Source organism: Acipenser ruthenus, chromosome 18 (assembly GCF_902713425.1).
Source record: "Acipenser ruthenus chromosome 18, fAciRut3.2 maternal haplotype, whole genome shotgun sequence".
Classification (NCBI taxonomy): domain Eukaryota; kingdom Metazoa; phylum Chordata; class Actinopteri; order Acipenseriformes; family Acipenseridae; genus Acipenser; species Acipenser ruthenus.
In genome coordinates, this window is record NC_081206.1 from 28975397 (window position 1) to 28990708 (window position 15312).

General features: G+C 43.5%; 1 protein-coding gene across 2 annotated transcripts; it reads left to right on the forward strand.

The window, feature by feature from the left end:
- Positions 1-93: 93 nt before the first annotated feature.
- On the forward strand, positions 94-11367 carry LOC117408530 (GTP cyclohydrolase 1). 2 transcript variants are annotated; one of them, XM_058991880.1, is made up of 6 exons: positions 94-710; positions 5595-5704; positions 7645-7700; positions 9194-9225; positions 9672-9756; positions 10088-11367. In XM_058991880.1, exons 1-6 carry the CDS (start codon positions 350-352, stop codon positions 10212-10214), a joined length of 771 nt encoding a protein of 256 aa, XP_058847863.1. In that variant the 5' UTR covers positions 94-349; the 3' UTR covers positions 10215-11367. The 2 variants fall into 2 exon arrangements, with proteins under 2 accessions (XP_058847863.1, XP_033869526.3); XM_034013635.3 differs by lacking the exon at positions 7645-7700 and adding an exon at positions 8292-8347 and having other exon boundaries at positions 110-710.
- The last annotated feature ends 3945 nt before the right edge of the window (positions 11368-15312 follow it).

A 15312-nucleotide genomic window follows, 5' to 3' on the forward strand; every position in this document is an offset into this window, starting at 1 on the left:
GAACTGTATTTTTGGGGGGGAGGCGGGGCGGTTTGTAAAGCTATTTAACTAAAAGAGGCTGTCTGATCCGCTTAGAGAAGCAAGGCGTGACGCAATCTCTGGAAAGGACCAATGGGATTCCAGTGGATTAGCCTGTTTATAAAGGCATAAGGAAACAATGTGCTTTGGCAATCGGCATATAATACTGTACAAATCGAGAGCAGTTATAGGAGCTATACAAGTAATCGACAAGGCAGAGTTTAGTGAATTTTGCAATAGAAGTAACGTGTTTCAACTTGTCAGTTATAATTCACACAGTTTAAAGTACCGGTAAGTTTAATATAGTATCTTCATTTGACAGTTTAAGATCATGGATCACGCGAAACAAAAGCAGTCTGAAAAACCACCTGCCTATTCTACCGACTCTGTCAACGGGCATGTGGAGGAGAGAGCGCCGGTTCTGAAGTCGCCCAACCGGACCGGTGGTCCGCAGGTAGTGCCCGGTGAGGAGACGAGATCGCACACGTCGACTGTCATGGAGAGCTGGAAAGAGGAACGCACTCGGAGCATAGAGGATAACGAGATGAACCTGCCCGGCATCGCCGCAGCGTACACATCTATCCTTAGGGGTCTGGGAGAAGACCCACTCCGACAAGGGCTTCTGAAAACCCCGTGGAGAGCCGCCACCGCCATGCAGTTCTTCACCAAGGGCTACCAGGAGAAAATATCAGGTGAGTGGGAGTCGTTTGCCATAATGTGAACTAAAAATAATTCATATTTTACAACTCCTACTACTACAGCTGTCTGCCAGGTGGGTAGCCCCGGACACACTGTTACTAACACAGTGTAAACCTGTTGAATAGAATCAATCGTTATTTGAAGCGACCATATTGTTCAATCAGCAGTAAAAATGTATTGATTTATACAAAACGAGTACACAACTACCTATTTGAAAGGGAAAAACATCTAATAATACTTAATTTCTGATGATATAGAAACTCAACACACGCTATCTATCTTTAAAAGTAGAGGTAGGCACCCTGCTGTGCTACAGTCCTTGTGCAAGTTTGAAGAGAAAGTGAACGATCGTATAAATCCTGTTAGACTGGAATAACCCTGATTGCCGTATTGGGACCGCTTCCTTGTATTTTTGTGCCGTGTCATTCATCAGTGAATGTGACTGCACTATGGCCACTCCGGTATTACTCAAGCAGCATTTACATCATTCCTTTTGCGTAAGTTTTCAATTAGCACATATCCTAGACTGTGTTATATTGCATAGGGCACTGTACTTGTTGGTGTATTGCTGAATATTATAGGTAACTGTGGGGGTATTATCAACCTGTACACTTACAGGCAGGTACAGACGCAACCCATCGCCTGAGTTCGGGTTGTCACTTTGTCAATGGGAAGTAAATGAATAAATACATTTGTAAATAAACTCCGAAATATACGAGTTTAGCTGATTTATCCCAGCTCTAAGCTGTGTCCTAAAAGTTTTTCATCACCCAATACAATGAACACATTTTGCTTTATAAGGTGAATGAAACCTGCTGAATAATGTTACGTATAACATATTGAATTACATACCGCTTTGTAGTTTTCCATATACTTCACGAAAAACTGACAACATTTGAAAAATATGACATTTCAAAATCTGACATGAAATAATGTGCTACTGTCTTCCGGTAGACTTTTGCGATATAATTTTGTAGTTTCCTTTAAAATTTTTGGCCACAGGCCATAGCTGTACACTGTACTAAATCTAAGGAAATTCTACAGAGCCGCGGTTGTTCATGAATAATGTATAAAAGGGGGCGGGGCAGAGTAAGCCCAGCGTTCCAGCACCACACTACACACTGCACCAAAACAGAAGAAATTCCTTGTAACTGTAACAGGCTAATCTGGGATCAGGGGTCCAGAATCTGCAGGCACTGCCTGGAGAGTGGTTTAGTCCTGCACCTCCCATTTAATATCAGAGTGCACAGAAACATCCTGCCAGTCTGCAGCTTGGCACGCACACAGTTCATGAGGAGGGCTTATCTGAGTAGTGCGAGCACCTGAAAAAGGTAAACCGTGTGAGTGAGTTCTAGGCTCCACTGACACAGGACAGTGTATTAGTGAATGATCCTCTGCCTCCAGGGGCTTTACTGTTTGAAGTGCAATGTATTACATAGTAATGTGTAAACTCATTTATTAATGAACCTTTCCAGCTGTGGAAACAGGAGGTAGGGATACTGCAACAAGCTGGGTTTGAGGAGCACTTATTGATAGTCATTATTAGATCAAAACAATTGCTAATGAACTTTCCCTATCAATCTTCAAACCACACATTCACTGTATTTCAAGGGCTTTTCCTAGCCACAGATATGATTTCACAGTTCAAAGGGTAACTGAATCAGTTCCTTGGTTGTTTAACTGCTGTCGACCCTGTGCTCTCAGTGTTGTTTGACTTAAATTCAATTTGATTCAAATTCTATTGCCCGAAAAAAAGGAAAAGAGAATACACAAATTAAATTAAATAACTATAACTAAGGATTGCCAATTAAGTCTCCCACAGCCCCTGTTTTGTTTTGGGTCTTAGAAATCGTTCCTTTTAGCCATGAGATTAGTCTTGTTTCTCTTAGAAAAACAGTGAATCAGTTAGATTGTTGAAGGTGTTGTCCAAACCTAGATTTTCATGTAGTTCTATATTCCAATCCTGTTAAATACGTAGCACATGTGACGGGCAGTGTGCAGTGAATAGTCTGAGGTCCCAGTGAAGAAAGACAGATCATTCTTTTGCTTGCCCAGTAACATAATGAGGACAAAAAGCAGTAGCTTTTTGAAATGAGTATTTGCCAGTATTCTTGACAGTCTTATTCAATAGTTTTTTTTGATTTGGTATGCTCTGGTCCAGCAGGGGTCCCTTGTTGAAACCGGAGCTCATCTTTGAAGTCAGAGTGGGGAGGGGGTTGCTGTTTTGAAGCTCTGTTTTGCAGGGGTTGTGTTTTCAATTACAAGCATGGCAGTGAATCAGGAGGGGAGCTTCCTCATTGCTTAAAATGGGGGGGCAGTTCCCATTTCCTCCCCCCGGACTCCCCCTCCCACCTGGAGCTGGTTAAGAGCAGTCAGGGGCCTCGCTGGCCACGCAGGTTGAAGCTCTGCTGGAACCTGCAGTAGACAGGAGTGTGCACACGCAGGGCAGGACGAGGGAGTGTCTCTCCTGTGTGGTTGTGGATGTTTGTGCTGCTGAGGGAATGGCAGCCTGCAGGGAGGCTGATTACACATTGTGTCGTGTCAGTTCACTTCAGCTCTGTTTTGGGCTTGTGGCGTTTCACAGCCCCCCTCCCCCTCTTCCTCCCCCTCCTCCTCCTCCCCCCATCCCTCTCCTCCTCCTCCTCCCCCCCTGCTCCTCCTCCTCCTCCTCTCCACACTTTGTACAGCTCACTAGACCTTTTCAGTGAACAATACTGTATCCAGTCCATGAACAATGGCAGAAAAGGTCATTTTACTGAAATAAGCATCTACTGCTGGTTTGCACATGCCTCATTGAATGCTTCTCAAGAAACACTGAGATCAAAATTCAAAACTCATTCATTACACACAGTCCTCCTTCAGCTATCACAAATTCAAAAGGGACAGTGGGTCTGTGTTTATTTTTGTAATATGTGGTTTGGACTCACTTTATCTCTTGGCCTTCGGAGAGCTTGTTTGCTTTGGAAGGGGGGGGGGGGGGGGTGGGGGGAGGAGTTGGCCCGTATCCAGTGCAATGATCAAGTCAGAGTTCACAGTCACTAAGAGGGGGGGTTGGACCGCTGGTGAAATGCTGTTTAATTTTATTTACGTTCTCTGGCAGTGATGGTGCACTGAAGGAAGACAAAGTGCTTACTGACACGCTAGGATTCACCACTAAAAGCAGTTCTTTTTAATTGTTGCTAATTGCCTTTCTAATGGCATGCGTAACGAGCATAGACGCATGAGACGTCTTTCCATTTGATGTTGTAAGACTGTGGTTTAGTTGATTCTCTCATTATCATTATCATGATTAAACCATTACGAGATCACCTTTGCACTTTCCACTCCCACCTGTGTGGGGTTGGAGTTGTTTCAGGTTCATTCTCATTTTCAGTCATGGGTTCTCTATTGTTTTTACAGCACTTTCCCTTGGTGTCACCCGTGACATTACAGTTTTATCAGCAGCTCGGCTAAACATACCAATTCTTGCTAATAACTGTCACAATATTTCTCCACAATGTTTTTTTAAGGCTAAGTGAGGTTATTTACAGTATCTAGGGCTTTAATGTGCAGTAATTTGGAGGAAGCGTGTAATAAGGAGGGAGCTCCTCCTCTTTGTAATTTTAAATGTCGCTTCTGAGTTTGTTACCAGGGATGGAACAGGCACATTTTTTTTTCCAGCATTGAGGCAATTTCCATGCAGTTTCCATAGCAACCCGTTGTGTCGTGGTTGTTTGTTTTCTTCTGGTGATTCAAGGCTCTGAGTCTTCCTGCCAGTAGCTGTGTTTGAACTGCTGTCATAAAGAGGAGGGTTACCTGACCAGCTTCTGCTCTCAACACCTGGCCCTGCGCTCTCTTTATTTGACACTGTTTATTTCTAGAAGTAAAGGGCTGGACGCCCATGGTGTTAATACATTTATAAGACACACAATACCCGATTTCATAAGAAAACATTGTCATGCTGTTACCTAGCATTGGCTTCATTTATCATGTTTATGACAGGAATGTAGTCCTTTTCTGCCCTTTGATCTTGGGCAGACAACACATTTCCCTTTATTCTGAACTTCCACGACCCCATTGATTTGCCATGCCTTCGTTACAGGGTCTGTACTGGTCCCACTGCATGTGGTTTATAATGAACCTGGGTTCTAATGGCAATGACAGAGGTAGGTACGGGTTGCAGAGCACTGCAGTTCGGCAGGTAGAGTCACAGCGTGATGAACTCTGCATTGTCACCACTTTCACTTCAGTCCAACAGGGGGCTTTATAAATTAGTGACGTGTAGGCAAGTTCAGATACAGTAAAAAACAACAGCACTGCCGCACCATTCACTAGTATTTTGCATCAAACTCTCTGCACTGATTTGCAGCCGGAGCAGTATTTTGGTTTAAATTGAAGCGATTCAGTATCCACTGGCTGTTGTTTCCGTTCTGGCAGCCTCTTGCCCCAGACTGCTCTCTGAGAATGCTGGGTGACTATGGAAGAGCTGACATGCTCTGTTTCCACGGATACCGTCTCTTGTAGCGAGATAGATAGCACTATCCAGGAAATGAAGAAGAGCCATGGACAACCCCCCCCCCTAAGAACTATCTATCACAGCAGTTAACTGATTCTGCTAGCAACTCCATCAATCAGGATGAGGTTAAGGTTAACTTTCCTCACCCACTTGGTATCTTATCTTCCAGTTAGTAATCTTTTCAGGGCCGACATACTCAGGTGAGACTAATTACTGGTTAGATAACTCAAACTGCTGGAACATGCAGGATTTTATAAAACCACCTCCCGCCAGCTAGTAAAACCTCAGAAAGGGTTTGCTTTTGTAAATGTATGTGTAAGTACAGCTGTCATACTTGTCCACCTGTGTCTTTGTGAGTGATGACTGTCCTGTCTCCCCTCAGACGTGCTGAACAACGCTATCTTTGATGAGGACCATGACGAGATGGTGATTGTGAAAGACATCGACATGTTCTCGATGTGTGAGCACCACCTGGTGCCCTTCATTGGCAAGGTAGGCGCAAGCAATAACCACAGACTTCACATGCTGTCCAGTTTTCACGTTAGCATTGTTCGTGACTCCCCTCCCCTGCTGATTTTGTGGATTTGAAGCCCTTCACACCTCCACAGTATTCGGAGAAGGAGTGAAAACAATATTGTTTTGAAATGCTAATAAGCACATGATTCTCCGGTGCTCTCAATGTTTGCATGAATTAAAAATACATTGAAAATGCAGGCTGTATATCATGGAACAATCGGATCACTCTGCCTGCAGGTGAGGCTGGTATAATCCATCTGTCTCATCTCAAGCGTAGCCACTTCCTTCTCAGTTTTGACATTTTAATATCCCCCCCCCTCCTCCCCGTGCCATTTCAGAAATCGAGCCAATCAATTTCAAGGTGTAAAAGGCCTCGATGACAGAAGGAGGCATTCATCTCGCACAAAGGAAGTGTTTTTCTGGTGGTGGTTTTGTAATTATGTTTGTGAAGCGTTGTCAGACTGCTGCTGTTCCTGCCCTCTCTCTCCCCCCCTGCTAATAGCCCGTCATCACCACTCAGCTATCTGCACGTCTGTTTGCATTTGCGGGAACAAGATATTGAACCACCTATTTCTCATTCCAATCCGTGGGGGGTTTTGAACAAAGGGAAGCTGGGAGTTTTATGAGCTGTGCTCCACAATAATTCATTTCCTGGTTCCTGTTAAATCTCCTACATCTGTCAAGAAAATCAAGAGGACCAATGGCACAAATAAAGCAATAACACAAGTTCTAGCTTAACCCTTAGTGTTTGTATTATTTTTTTTTATCCTTCATAATCATACTGTATGTTTCTCTGGTGCGCCTGTATTTCATGTTCATGTTTTAAACGTGTTGTGCTGTTATTATTATTATTTGTTTATTTAGCAGACGCCTTTATCCAAGGCAACTTACAGAGACTAGGGTGTGTGAACTAAGCATCAGCTGCAGAGTCACTTACAATTATGTCTCACCCGAAAGAGGGAGCACAAGGAGGTTAAGTGACTTGCTCAGGGTCACACAATGAGTCAGTGGCTGAGGTGGGATTTGAACTGGGGACCTCCTGGTTACAAGCCCTTTTCTTTAACCACTGGACTACACAGCCTCCTCACAGCTTTTGGATTACTGATACAAGGTGGATTTAGCCAGAAAAAAGAAAGAAAAAAGCAAGGAGAAGGATTACGTGGTGCCCTTTCCTCAGACTGCTTAATCGAATCTGAGAGAGGGGGAAGAGGGAGCGAGGGGGGGATTCAACTGGAACAAGGAGACAGCGACTGCTACGTCACAAGGATACACATCTCGCTGCTCTAGCTGTAAAAGAGATTTTCTTTAATACCGAACATGTTTTTTGCCACACCCCTGGAAACAAGGCGACGACAAGCTTACTGAGCAGTGACTGGAATGTACGTCTGGCTGTGAATCACACCTGCAGAACGGGGTGGTGCACTGGCAGCATGCCGAAACAAACCAGCACTGCCCCAGGGCGCACACATACAGAGGGGCTTCATTCACACAACATCCATCAATTAGATATCAGTCAGCACACAATGACATCACAAAGATCTGTAGGAGGCTAGGAGTATTCACCATGTAGTGTGATGGGCAGACACAATCAACTGCCATCGTATTTTAAACAAGGTCCCTAAAAATCACTTAACCTCCCGACACCAGATTTTATCCACACGTTCCCGTCCCCCTACAGACGTTTGTTTTCTCCAGGGAACTCGGAAATTAAGGCACACATTTTTTTTTTAACTCTTTTGAGATATCTTTGTTTTGATAACTGTAATGGATAAGTAGATCAGTCTTGGGGAGTGTGTGCTTTTCTGCAGCTTGACAGCACAGCAGGCCCCGCAGAGCAGGCGAGGGTTACAGCCATATACTCCACTGTTAAAGCGAGCAGGATTGGGCCTCCTTGAACGTGTTTTTATTTCTTCCAGGCGTCCATTGGTTATTTGCCCAACAAAAAAGTGATATGCGTCAGCAAGCTGGCCAGGTAACTGGGAGTGTCTCTGGCTTGTAGCCTCCCTCCACCTCTCCAAGTAGAAATTAGCAACGACTGTCCACCCCACCCCCCCACCCACTCTCCCACAGATCCCTCAAACCAGCACACACAACAGCCTGTCCTGTGGAGGATAATACAGCTAGCTTAAAGATTCAAATACCAAATATGAATTTGGGTTGATTCAAACAGATTGCGGGCATCAAAATAATGATCAGTAATGATTGAGTGTGGAATGGCTGCTGAAATACCCAGTCTGCCTGCCTAAATTTCAACCAGACAACATTGGCAAGACCAGCCTGTAACTGAATGATCTGCATCAGCCTGGTCTATCCCAGGTGAATATGTCTTAGCTGTCACGTGGCAGTTCTGGATTTATGCACAGGCCAGCATCTCCTATAGAGCAGTTGAATTCCGTTTTAAAATTCCACTGCAGGACATGTGCTTCCCTCTTTCACCATGAACTGTTTAAAGGGAAGTGACCTTTCTGCAGATGGGTGCACAGCCAGCATGTTGAAAGGGTCCCCTCCTCCCGATACTATCCCGAGTCAGCCCTCCTTATCTCTCCCTCTCTTTCTCCTGTAGGTGCATATAGGTTACCTCCCCAACAAGAGAGTCGTGGGTCTGAGCAAACTGGCCAGGTAAGTCCTGCTGCTGCTGCTGCTGCTGCTGCTGGGGGTGGCTCTGCCGGCATGACCAGACCCAACCCTTACCCTAACCCTGCCCCTGCCCCTACTCCTCTGCAAGCAACCTGGGGGTGGGAGGTGGAACACAATACCTTTATGCATGGCTATCGTCTGCACTGTCCTGCTACTGTCGCTGTCAACTAAACCACTGGCTTGCGCTGTGGATGAAGTTGAAGGCCGTTGATAGATACTCTCCAGATTCATTTCAAGACATTCCAGTCTGTTGTTGTTTGAGTAGAGAGCTCAATGCAGTGTAAGCTGATTAATTCCACTCATGTACAAGAGTCTGCAGAGTGTGACCTGCTCTCACCGTAATACCCAGCTTACCAACACAGCAGCAATGCCAAGGATTTTGTTTCCTGCTGTTTTTTTATATTTTTTGTATAAGAGTTTCCCCTCATCCTCTTGCTGTCCTGACATGGATATCTAGATCGTCTAGGTTTAAAACTGCAGGCATTGTGACAAGAGCAGCAGTCAACTCATTCTCATTTCACTGAAGAGAATCCACACCCACCTCAAAGGCAGTGTTGAAACTCTGACAGCAGTGCAGCATGTGTGTCTGCATGTCTGTGTCTGCATGTGCGTCTGTGGTTCTGCGTGTCTGTGAAATTAATAATGCAATTAAGGCTGACGTTTGAGGAGGGAGGATTGGCCTTCAGCAGGATGTAATCCACTGCAGTTGTTGCATTAGTGTGGATTCTGATTTATTTGTTTTTTGCAATTGTAAAACTAATAAATAGAATTTAAAATCAATCAATCAATAATACAATGTCTCCTCTTTTGTCATTTTATCCTTTTCAGAATCGTTGAAATCTATAGCAGAAGATTACAAGGTAATTTTTTCTTTATTGTTGTTATTATTTTGATCTTTAACAGAATTTGAAATATTATTCTCCAGAGACTTGTATTACCAGACAATGTTGTGTGTTTCCTTCACATGTTCCCTGATTGATGAACAGTGTATATCTCTCTTCTTAAACTTAAATAAGTCAATACATAGATCTCACAATTCTGAAACTGATCACTGCTTCACCAGCACTGGCCAAACCAAACTGCTATGCTTGCTAAACATCTTGCCATTCAACAATTAATATCGGTGTGCAGGCACCACCAGTTCAGGCCAGTGTCATGTCTGCTCTGATGCAGGGGGCAGATACAATATGTTGGTATGATAGGGTACAACAAACAAAGCATCCGTCAAATACCCTTAATGCCACTTTAATTAAAGCAGTAAGAGGACGCGTAGCCGACACTGACCTGCCCCTCTCTCTCTCTGCAGTCCAGGAGAGGCTGACGAAGCAGATCGCCGTCGCCATCACAGAGTCTCTGCAGCCGTCTGGAGTGGGTGTCGTGATCGAGGCCAGGTACAGTAGCACCTCCTCCAGCCTGCTTCACTCCTGAGTTCATTCCCACTGGACAGGGCTCCCTATCCTTATTCCATTGGAAATGCTTCATTTTAAGGATTAGCAATTACTAGAGGTAGCCGCGGGTCCCAGCCTTTGGGTACACACAACCATGTAAAAGCAGACAGTATTGTTATTAACATTGTTTCTCATTTACTGCACATTGAGGCAAGTGTTTGAGGCTGGTGTGAACACAATGATGTCTGAAGCTGTAAAGAAATTCTACTGGTAGTGTTTGTAGTTGGAGTAACGATGGTCTCTCTCTGCTCTCCCTCTCCCCTCTGCTCTGCAGTCACATGTGCATGGTGATGCGTGGTGTGCAGAAGATGAACAGCAAGACTGTGACCAGCACCATGCTGGGTGTGTTCAGGGAGGACCCCAAAACCAGAGAGGAGTTCCTGAAACTGATCAAGAACTGAGCGCCACCCGACCCCCCCCCCGCCCCGCCCCGCCCCAACTGCCAACGCTACTGCCAAACATCCCGCCTGAAAACAACGAGCTGCTGAGCAGTGCAATTAGAGCCTAACCCAGACCAGCCTGCCGAGCGGTGCATGAGAGTCTGTTTAGTGTACTTTAGTGCAAACCACCAGGGAGGTTTTTACTTCAATGATGAAAGCAATGTCAGTATTTCGTTCTATCACTGTTTAGGTCATTACCACATGCCCCCTTGTTGCAACAGTTGCTGTTGAAAGTCAATCCCACGCCTCTGCCAGTCAATGGCGCGTCTGTGGAGGAGGTACTTTTAACAGCAGTTGTGTTTTAAATGCTCGTCATCTAGATCATCCCATAGCTGCCACCAAACTGAACTTGAAAGCCAGGCAGAGAGAAGCGCTCTTGACAAGAGGTTCAGAAGTGCGAGGTGTATCTGTATTAACTGGACGATCCGTCCCTACCAAAGTAGTGTGATTTTTCTGTAGACCAGCCTATAGAAACAGTAATAATTCTGTAGGGGCTGTACAATCTGTTATTTCATTGTTTTTAATGTTGTTATATTGGAATGTATACAGTAAGCGTATGAAGTGTAGTGAAAAAAAACAACTATTTAAGAAAAATTCATTTTGGACCAAATCCTTTGACGTGATGTGTGTGACAAAAACAAAATGTGGTCTGAATTCTTCCTTTTTGTAAAAAACAGTCTTGTCGTTGTACAATTAACCAGCGGACTGTACTCCTCTCCCTGTTTGTAAATTGGGATATCCAGACTGCTGTGCTCATCTCGTGCAATCTTTGCTGTAGAAACGGTTTACTTTGTTTTATTATTTTCTTGTCTCGGGGCATTGATGCTTCTTTCTGTGACATAAGGATCCTCTCAGGCGAGGGCTTGTTTACAATATGACGTGCAGAGTCCAAGAAGACTCTAAGAAGAGCAGTTTGGGTTGGGAGGGGCGTGTGGGAGGGTTACAGCTGCACCTACATGGCCTTGCATTGAGGGGGGGGCTCTGGGGACGAGCATCCCTCTCCACTCTCACCATTTGAATTCTTAACAGAGTTTATTGATGTTTATGTGTATTTTATAGTCTTTAAAAAATGAATAAATTAATTAATAAATATATTTATATTATATATGTAAAATATTTTTGTACGGTGCAGTTTCTTTAAATACCCCTCCCTTGGAGATCCGACAGGTGGCGCTAATAACCCTTAAAAAAAAAAAAAAAATCATCCAGGTGAAAAGTTTTTAATGTCCAGTTGCATTTATTATTATTGGAAAAAAATGCTATACAAACTAGAAAATATTGCAAAGATTTTTTTAGAGTGATTAAGCTGGGTCTAAATCTTTAGCGTGGTGGAACCCCTGCCTTGCTTATTGTTCAGGGTTTGCCAGGGATGCTTATATAGCGACACCCAGTGGAAGCATGCTGTAACTTCCATTGCCGGTTTCTGCTGAAAAACACGTCAAAAGCAAGTTTAACCCGAACCGTTGTCGGCGTTGCCCAAGACATTCCCTACACACCTCAGCACATTCAGGAAGATTGCTTTTTGAAATGAGGCGTCTTGCATTGGCAGCTGCATCAAAATATACAAATAATCCAAAAGGACACATTTTTCATCAAACCTTTTTTTTAATTTTAATACTTTTCCCGTTGCCTGTGGGTATAACATAGACCCCACACATAGACACACAAACACAAAGATACCCATGCATACACACGATTGTGCATTGATTCAGCACAAAATACATAGCGTGACACATAACAGTCAAAAGCACTATGCAGTATGTTAGACCTCCAATTTACAGACACACACACATAAAACACACACACACCCCGATTACAGAGAGATGTACATGACTCTTCACACTGGCATCAGAAGCTCATACAGGGTAACGTGATGAGCTGACCACACTAGGCAGCTGACAGAAGGGCTTCTGTTTCACCCAGCTTTACATAACACAAACAGCAACGGTTTATAAATGTTATTAAATAGTTCATATCTGCTACTTATGTTTTTACTATTATTATTATTTTTATCATCCTCATCATTGTCACTATTTTGCTTCCTCTGTATTTTCTTTTAAAACTCCATATAAAATACTTTTACATTTGGCGTAGATGCATGAGTACAAAAGAAAAAGGCACTGCCGTTTGTTACTCTAAATATCCGACTTCACAGATTTATGCATGCATTTTTATATAAATAATGTTTTTTTGTTTTTTTTTAATTGCTCTAAACCTGCAGTCACTACAGACCCTTAAGAGACAGCCCGGGGGAAACACAGGAAGTTAAACTGCAGGAAATCACAACGGTTTCTGCGCATTCTACTACAATCGGATTCTGGATTGACTCAACTATTTCTCATTAGCATGAAGTGTAGTATTTTCACTGTAGCAGTGTAGTACTTCAGACTGTAGTGATCAGATGAGTAATAAACTATGGTAGTTTAATATAAAATATACCAAAAATACAAATAAAAAATACACCATGTTCTATAAGTAGAGTTCCTGTAAAGTGCGGATTCCCAGTATTTCTTTATTTGATTTCCTGGGAGCCCTTAGCTATACCGTGGCACACTGGATAAACATGCTTGCTAAATAACAGTACAGCAGCAGGATGCCAGCAGTTACATGTATTCAATTTTTTGCCAGGAGGGGGTGGTCTGGGGGTGCAGGACTGTGGACCAGGCAGTGCACTGCTATTGCACGAAGATACTGAGGCCACACCTGGAGCCTCTGCAGTGATTCTAACGGACCTCGCGGCATCACAAGTGGTACACACACGCACACACGAATACACATATACAGGTAACATGTGTACGGAGGGTAGTATGCGAGAAATATTCCTTTTTGGTGTTTGCACACCATATTGCTTGCTTACAGTATTTGTAGTTTGCGCGGCAAGCGCTAGCCGTACTTTTACTGTCTTTGCATATCAAAGTTTTGGCACAGTATAGTATATAGACATCAGCACTCAAAATGGCATGCTGCGTCTCAAAATACAAAAAATAAACAAAGTAATGATGCTCTTTTGGTATACTACCCTTGATGTATAATTAGTAAAACATTTTAAAGCACATTTGGTCAATTGAATGTTGTATAGTTTCAGGAATAGCCTAGAATAATGCTAACCTTTACTTTAGGCTACTTATAGGCTATTGTTGAGTAGGCTATACAGCCAAATGGCTGGCTTCCAGATTACAGATGGAATAAACGCATCAATGCTCCTTGCTGCCTGCACTTAGACGCAGCACCCCACCCTGACGCTGGGACCCTGCTAAGCTGACCAGTGGCAAGTTCCCTCCACTTGCTTCTTGTGTTTTAGTGAAGCACAGTGGCTGCTCTCATCTGAACATCAAGATAGCACAACAATCCGACAGAAAAACTGGTATGTCATTTTTCTTATCCTATAACTTTAATATAAGAGATTATATTTCAAAATTAAAAATAAAAAACGTAACTATGCTAATATCTGAGATGCACGTATGGTCACCAGCCATAGCAAGTTTACATAGGGTATCTTAAATAATACATCCAACGAATATAATAGCTACCTCTGCAACAGTAATCGAAAAAGAAATAAATAATAATTTGAATCTGAAAATAGTTTTTAGGACTTCTCCTCAATTTCGGTGTCTCTTGTGTGAGTTTTTCAAAAACAGTTCCAAACCCCTACCTTCAGTATCCCTCTGAACAACACAGGGTTATTCACAAGTCAGGATTAACAGCACATTCACAGCCGCTAACATTGAGCACCCCCTGCTGTATCTTCAGTGTCATCACAGAGGGCCAATGTGACAGGCCTCAGGAGTGATTACAGCTGTTCAGGGAGCTGCAGGAAAGATACAGGAGATTTCATTGAAATCATGGGGTTACACTGAAATAAAACTCCCTGCTTTACTTTAAGAAAATTCTACAGGCAGTATTATCCCTGACCTCTGAATGACCCTGCATACCAGGGTAACTTCACCCCCAGTCGTACATTTGAGAACTCAGAGTATTTTAATACTTTTGGCACTTGAACTGGACTTCATTTGAAGTCCAGAAAAAAAGAAAAACCTATGGCCCCTGTAGTCTACTGGATTTGACTCACTAAGGCCTTGTTTCTGCTTGACAACTCGTATGGGACATTCACAAACATTTGGAATATTCCCAGGGAAAAGCAGACACACACAGAGGTCACCTCTTCTCCAGGAGAATGAGTTTAAAGCTAAGCAATGCTGTCTCAAGCACTGACTGGAAACAGTAGCACATAGAGGGATGTGTTTGTGATTTCCAGTGCCTAATGGAAACACAGGCATTATAGGTAGGATTCCATAGCATGTTCCCCTTCTCAAGGGGTGTTCAATTCAATAATACTGAAACTTACTGTAACTCCGTCTCATTACACCTTCATTAGACCTGCCTTTCTTTCTTTCTCTTCCTCCTCCACTTCCCTCTCTCACTCTCTCTCTCTCGACCACTGCAGTTCATCCTCTGAACAGACGGCTGCAGTTTAAACACATGTGCACAAGTGAGTTAAAAAAACACCATGGAATTCATTCACTTTTACAGCCGCACGCTGACCAAAAGGATTCAACCTCCTAGGCAGCCTGGGGCTCCTTGAATGCCCTCTGCCGACCTTCCATAAATCATATGGTTCTGCTCAGCCAATCAGAAGGATCCATTCAAGAACATTCGAAGACATTGGTGCCTGGTTCTAAGTTGCCTTCCTTCTGATGAGCAGAAGCACTGGCCTGAATTGTGCTGAGAAACATATTAACCAATGAAAGCCATGGACTTGCTTGCTGCTAAAGTCCAACCCTTCAGATAATTAACCACGGGCCACACCACTGCAGACAACTGACTCTGGCCAGCTCTGAACCACTTCAATGGGGCTAAAAGTGAGGGATTCAACAGCACTGAGCACACAAGATCCAGCTTCATAGAAACTAAATAACTGCATCGTCCCCCCCCCCCTCTCTCTCCTCTTCTTTTCTCTCTCATCACAATTCCCTTCCTCTTTCAAACACCTAGCCTATCCCTTATTTTTTCAGCTCAACCCTTGAGCTTCTACAAATAAACAACAACAACAACATTTTCA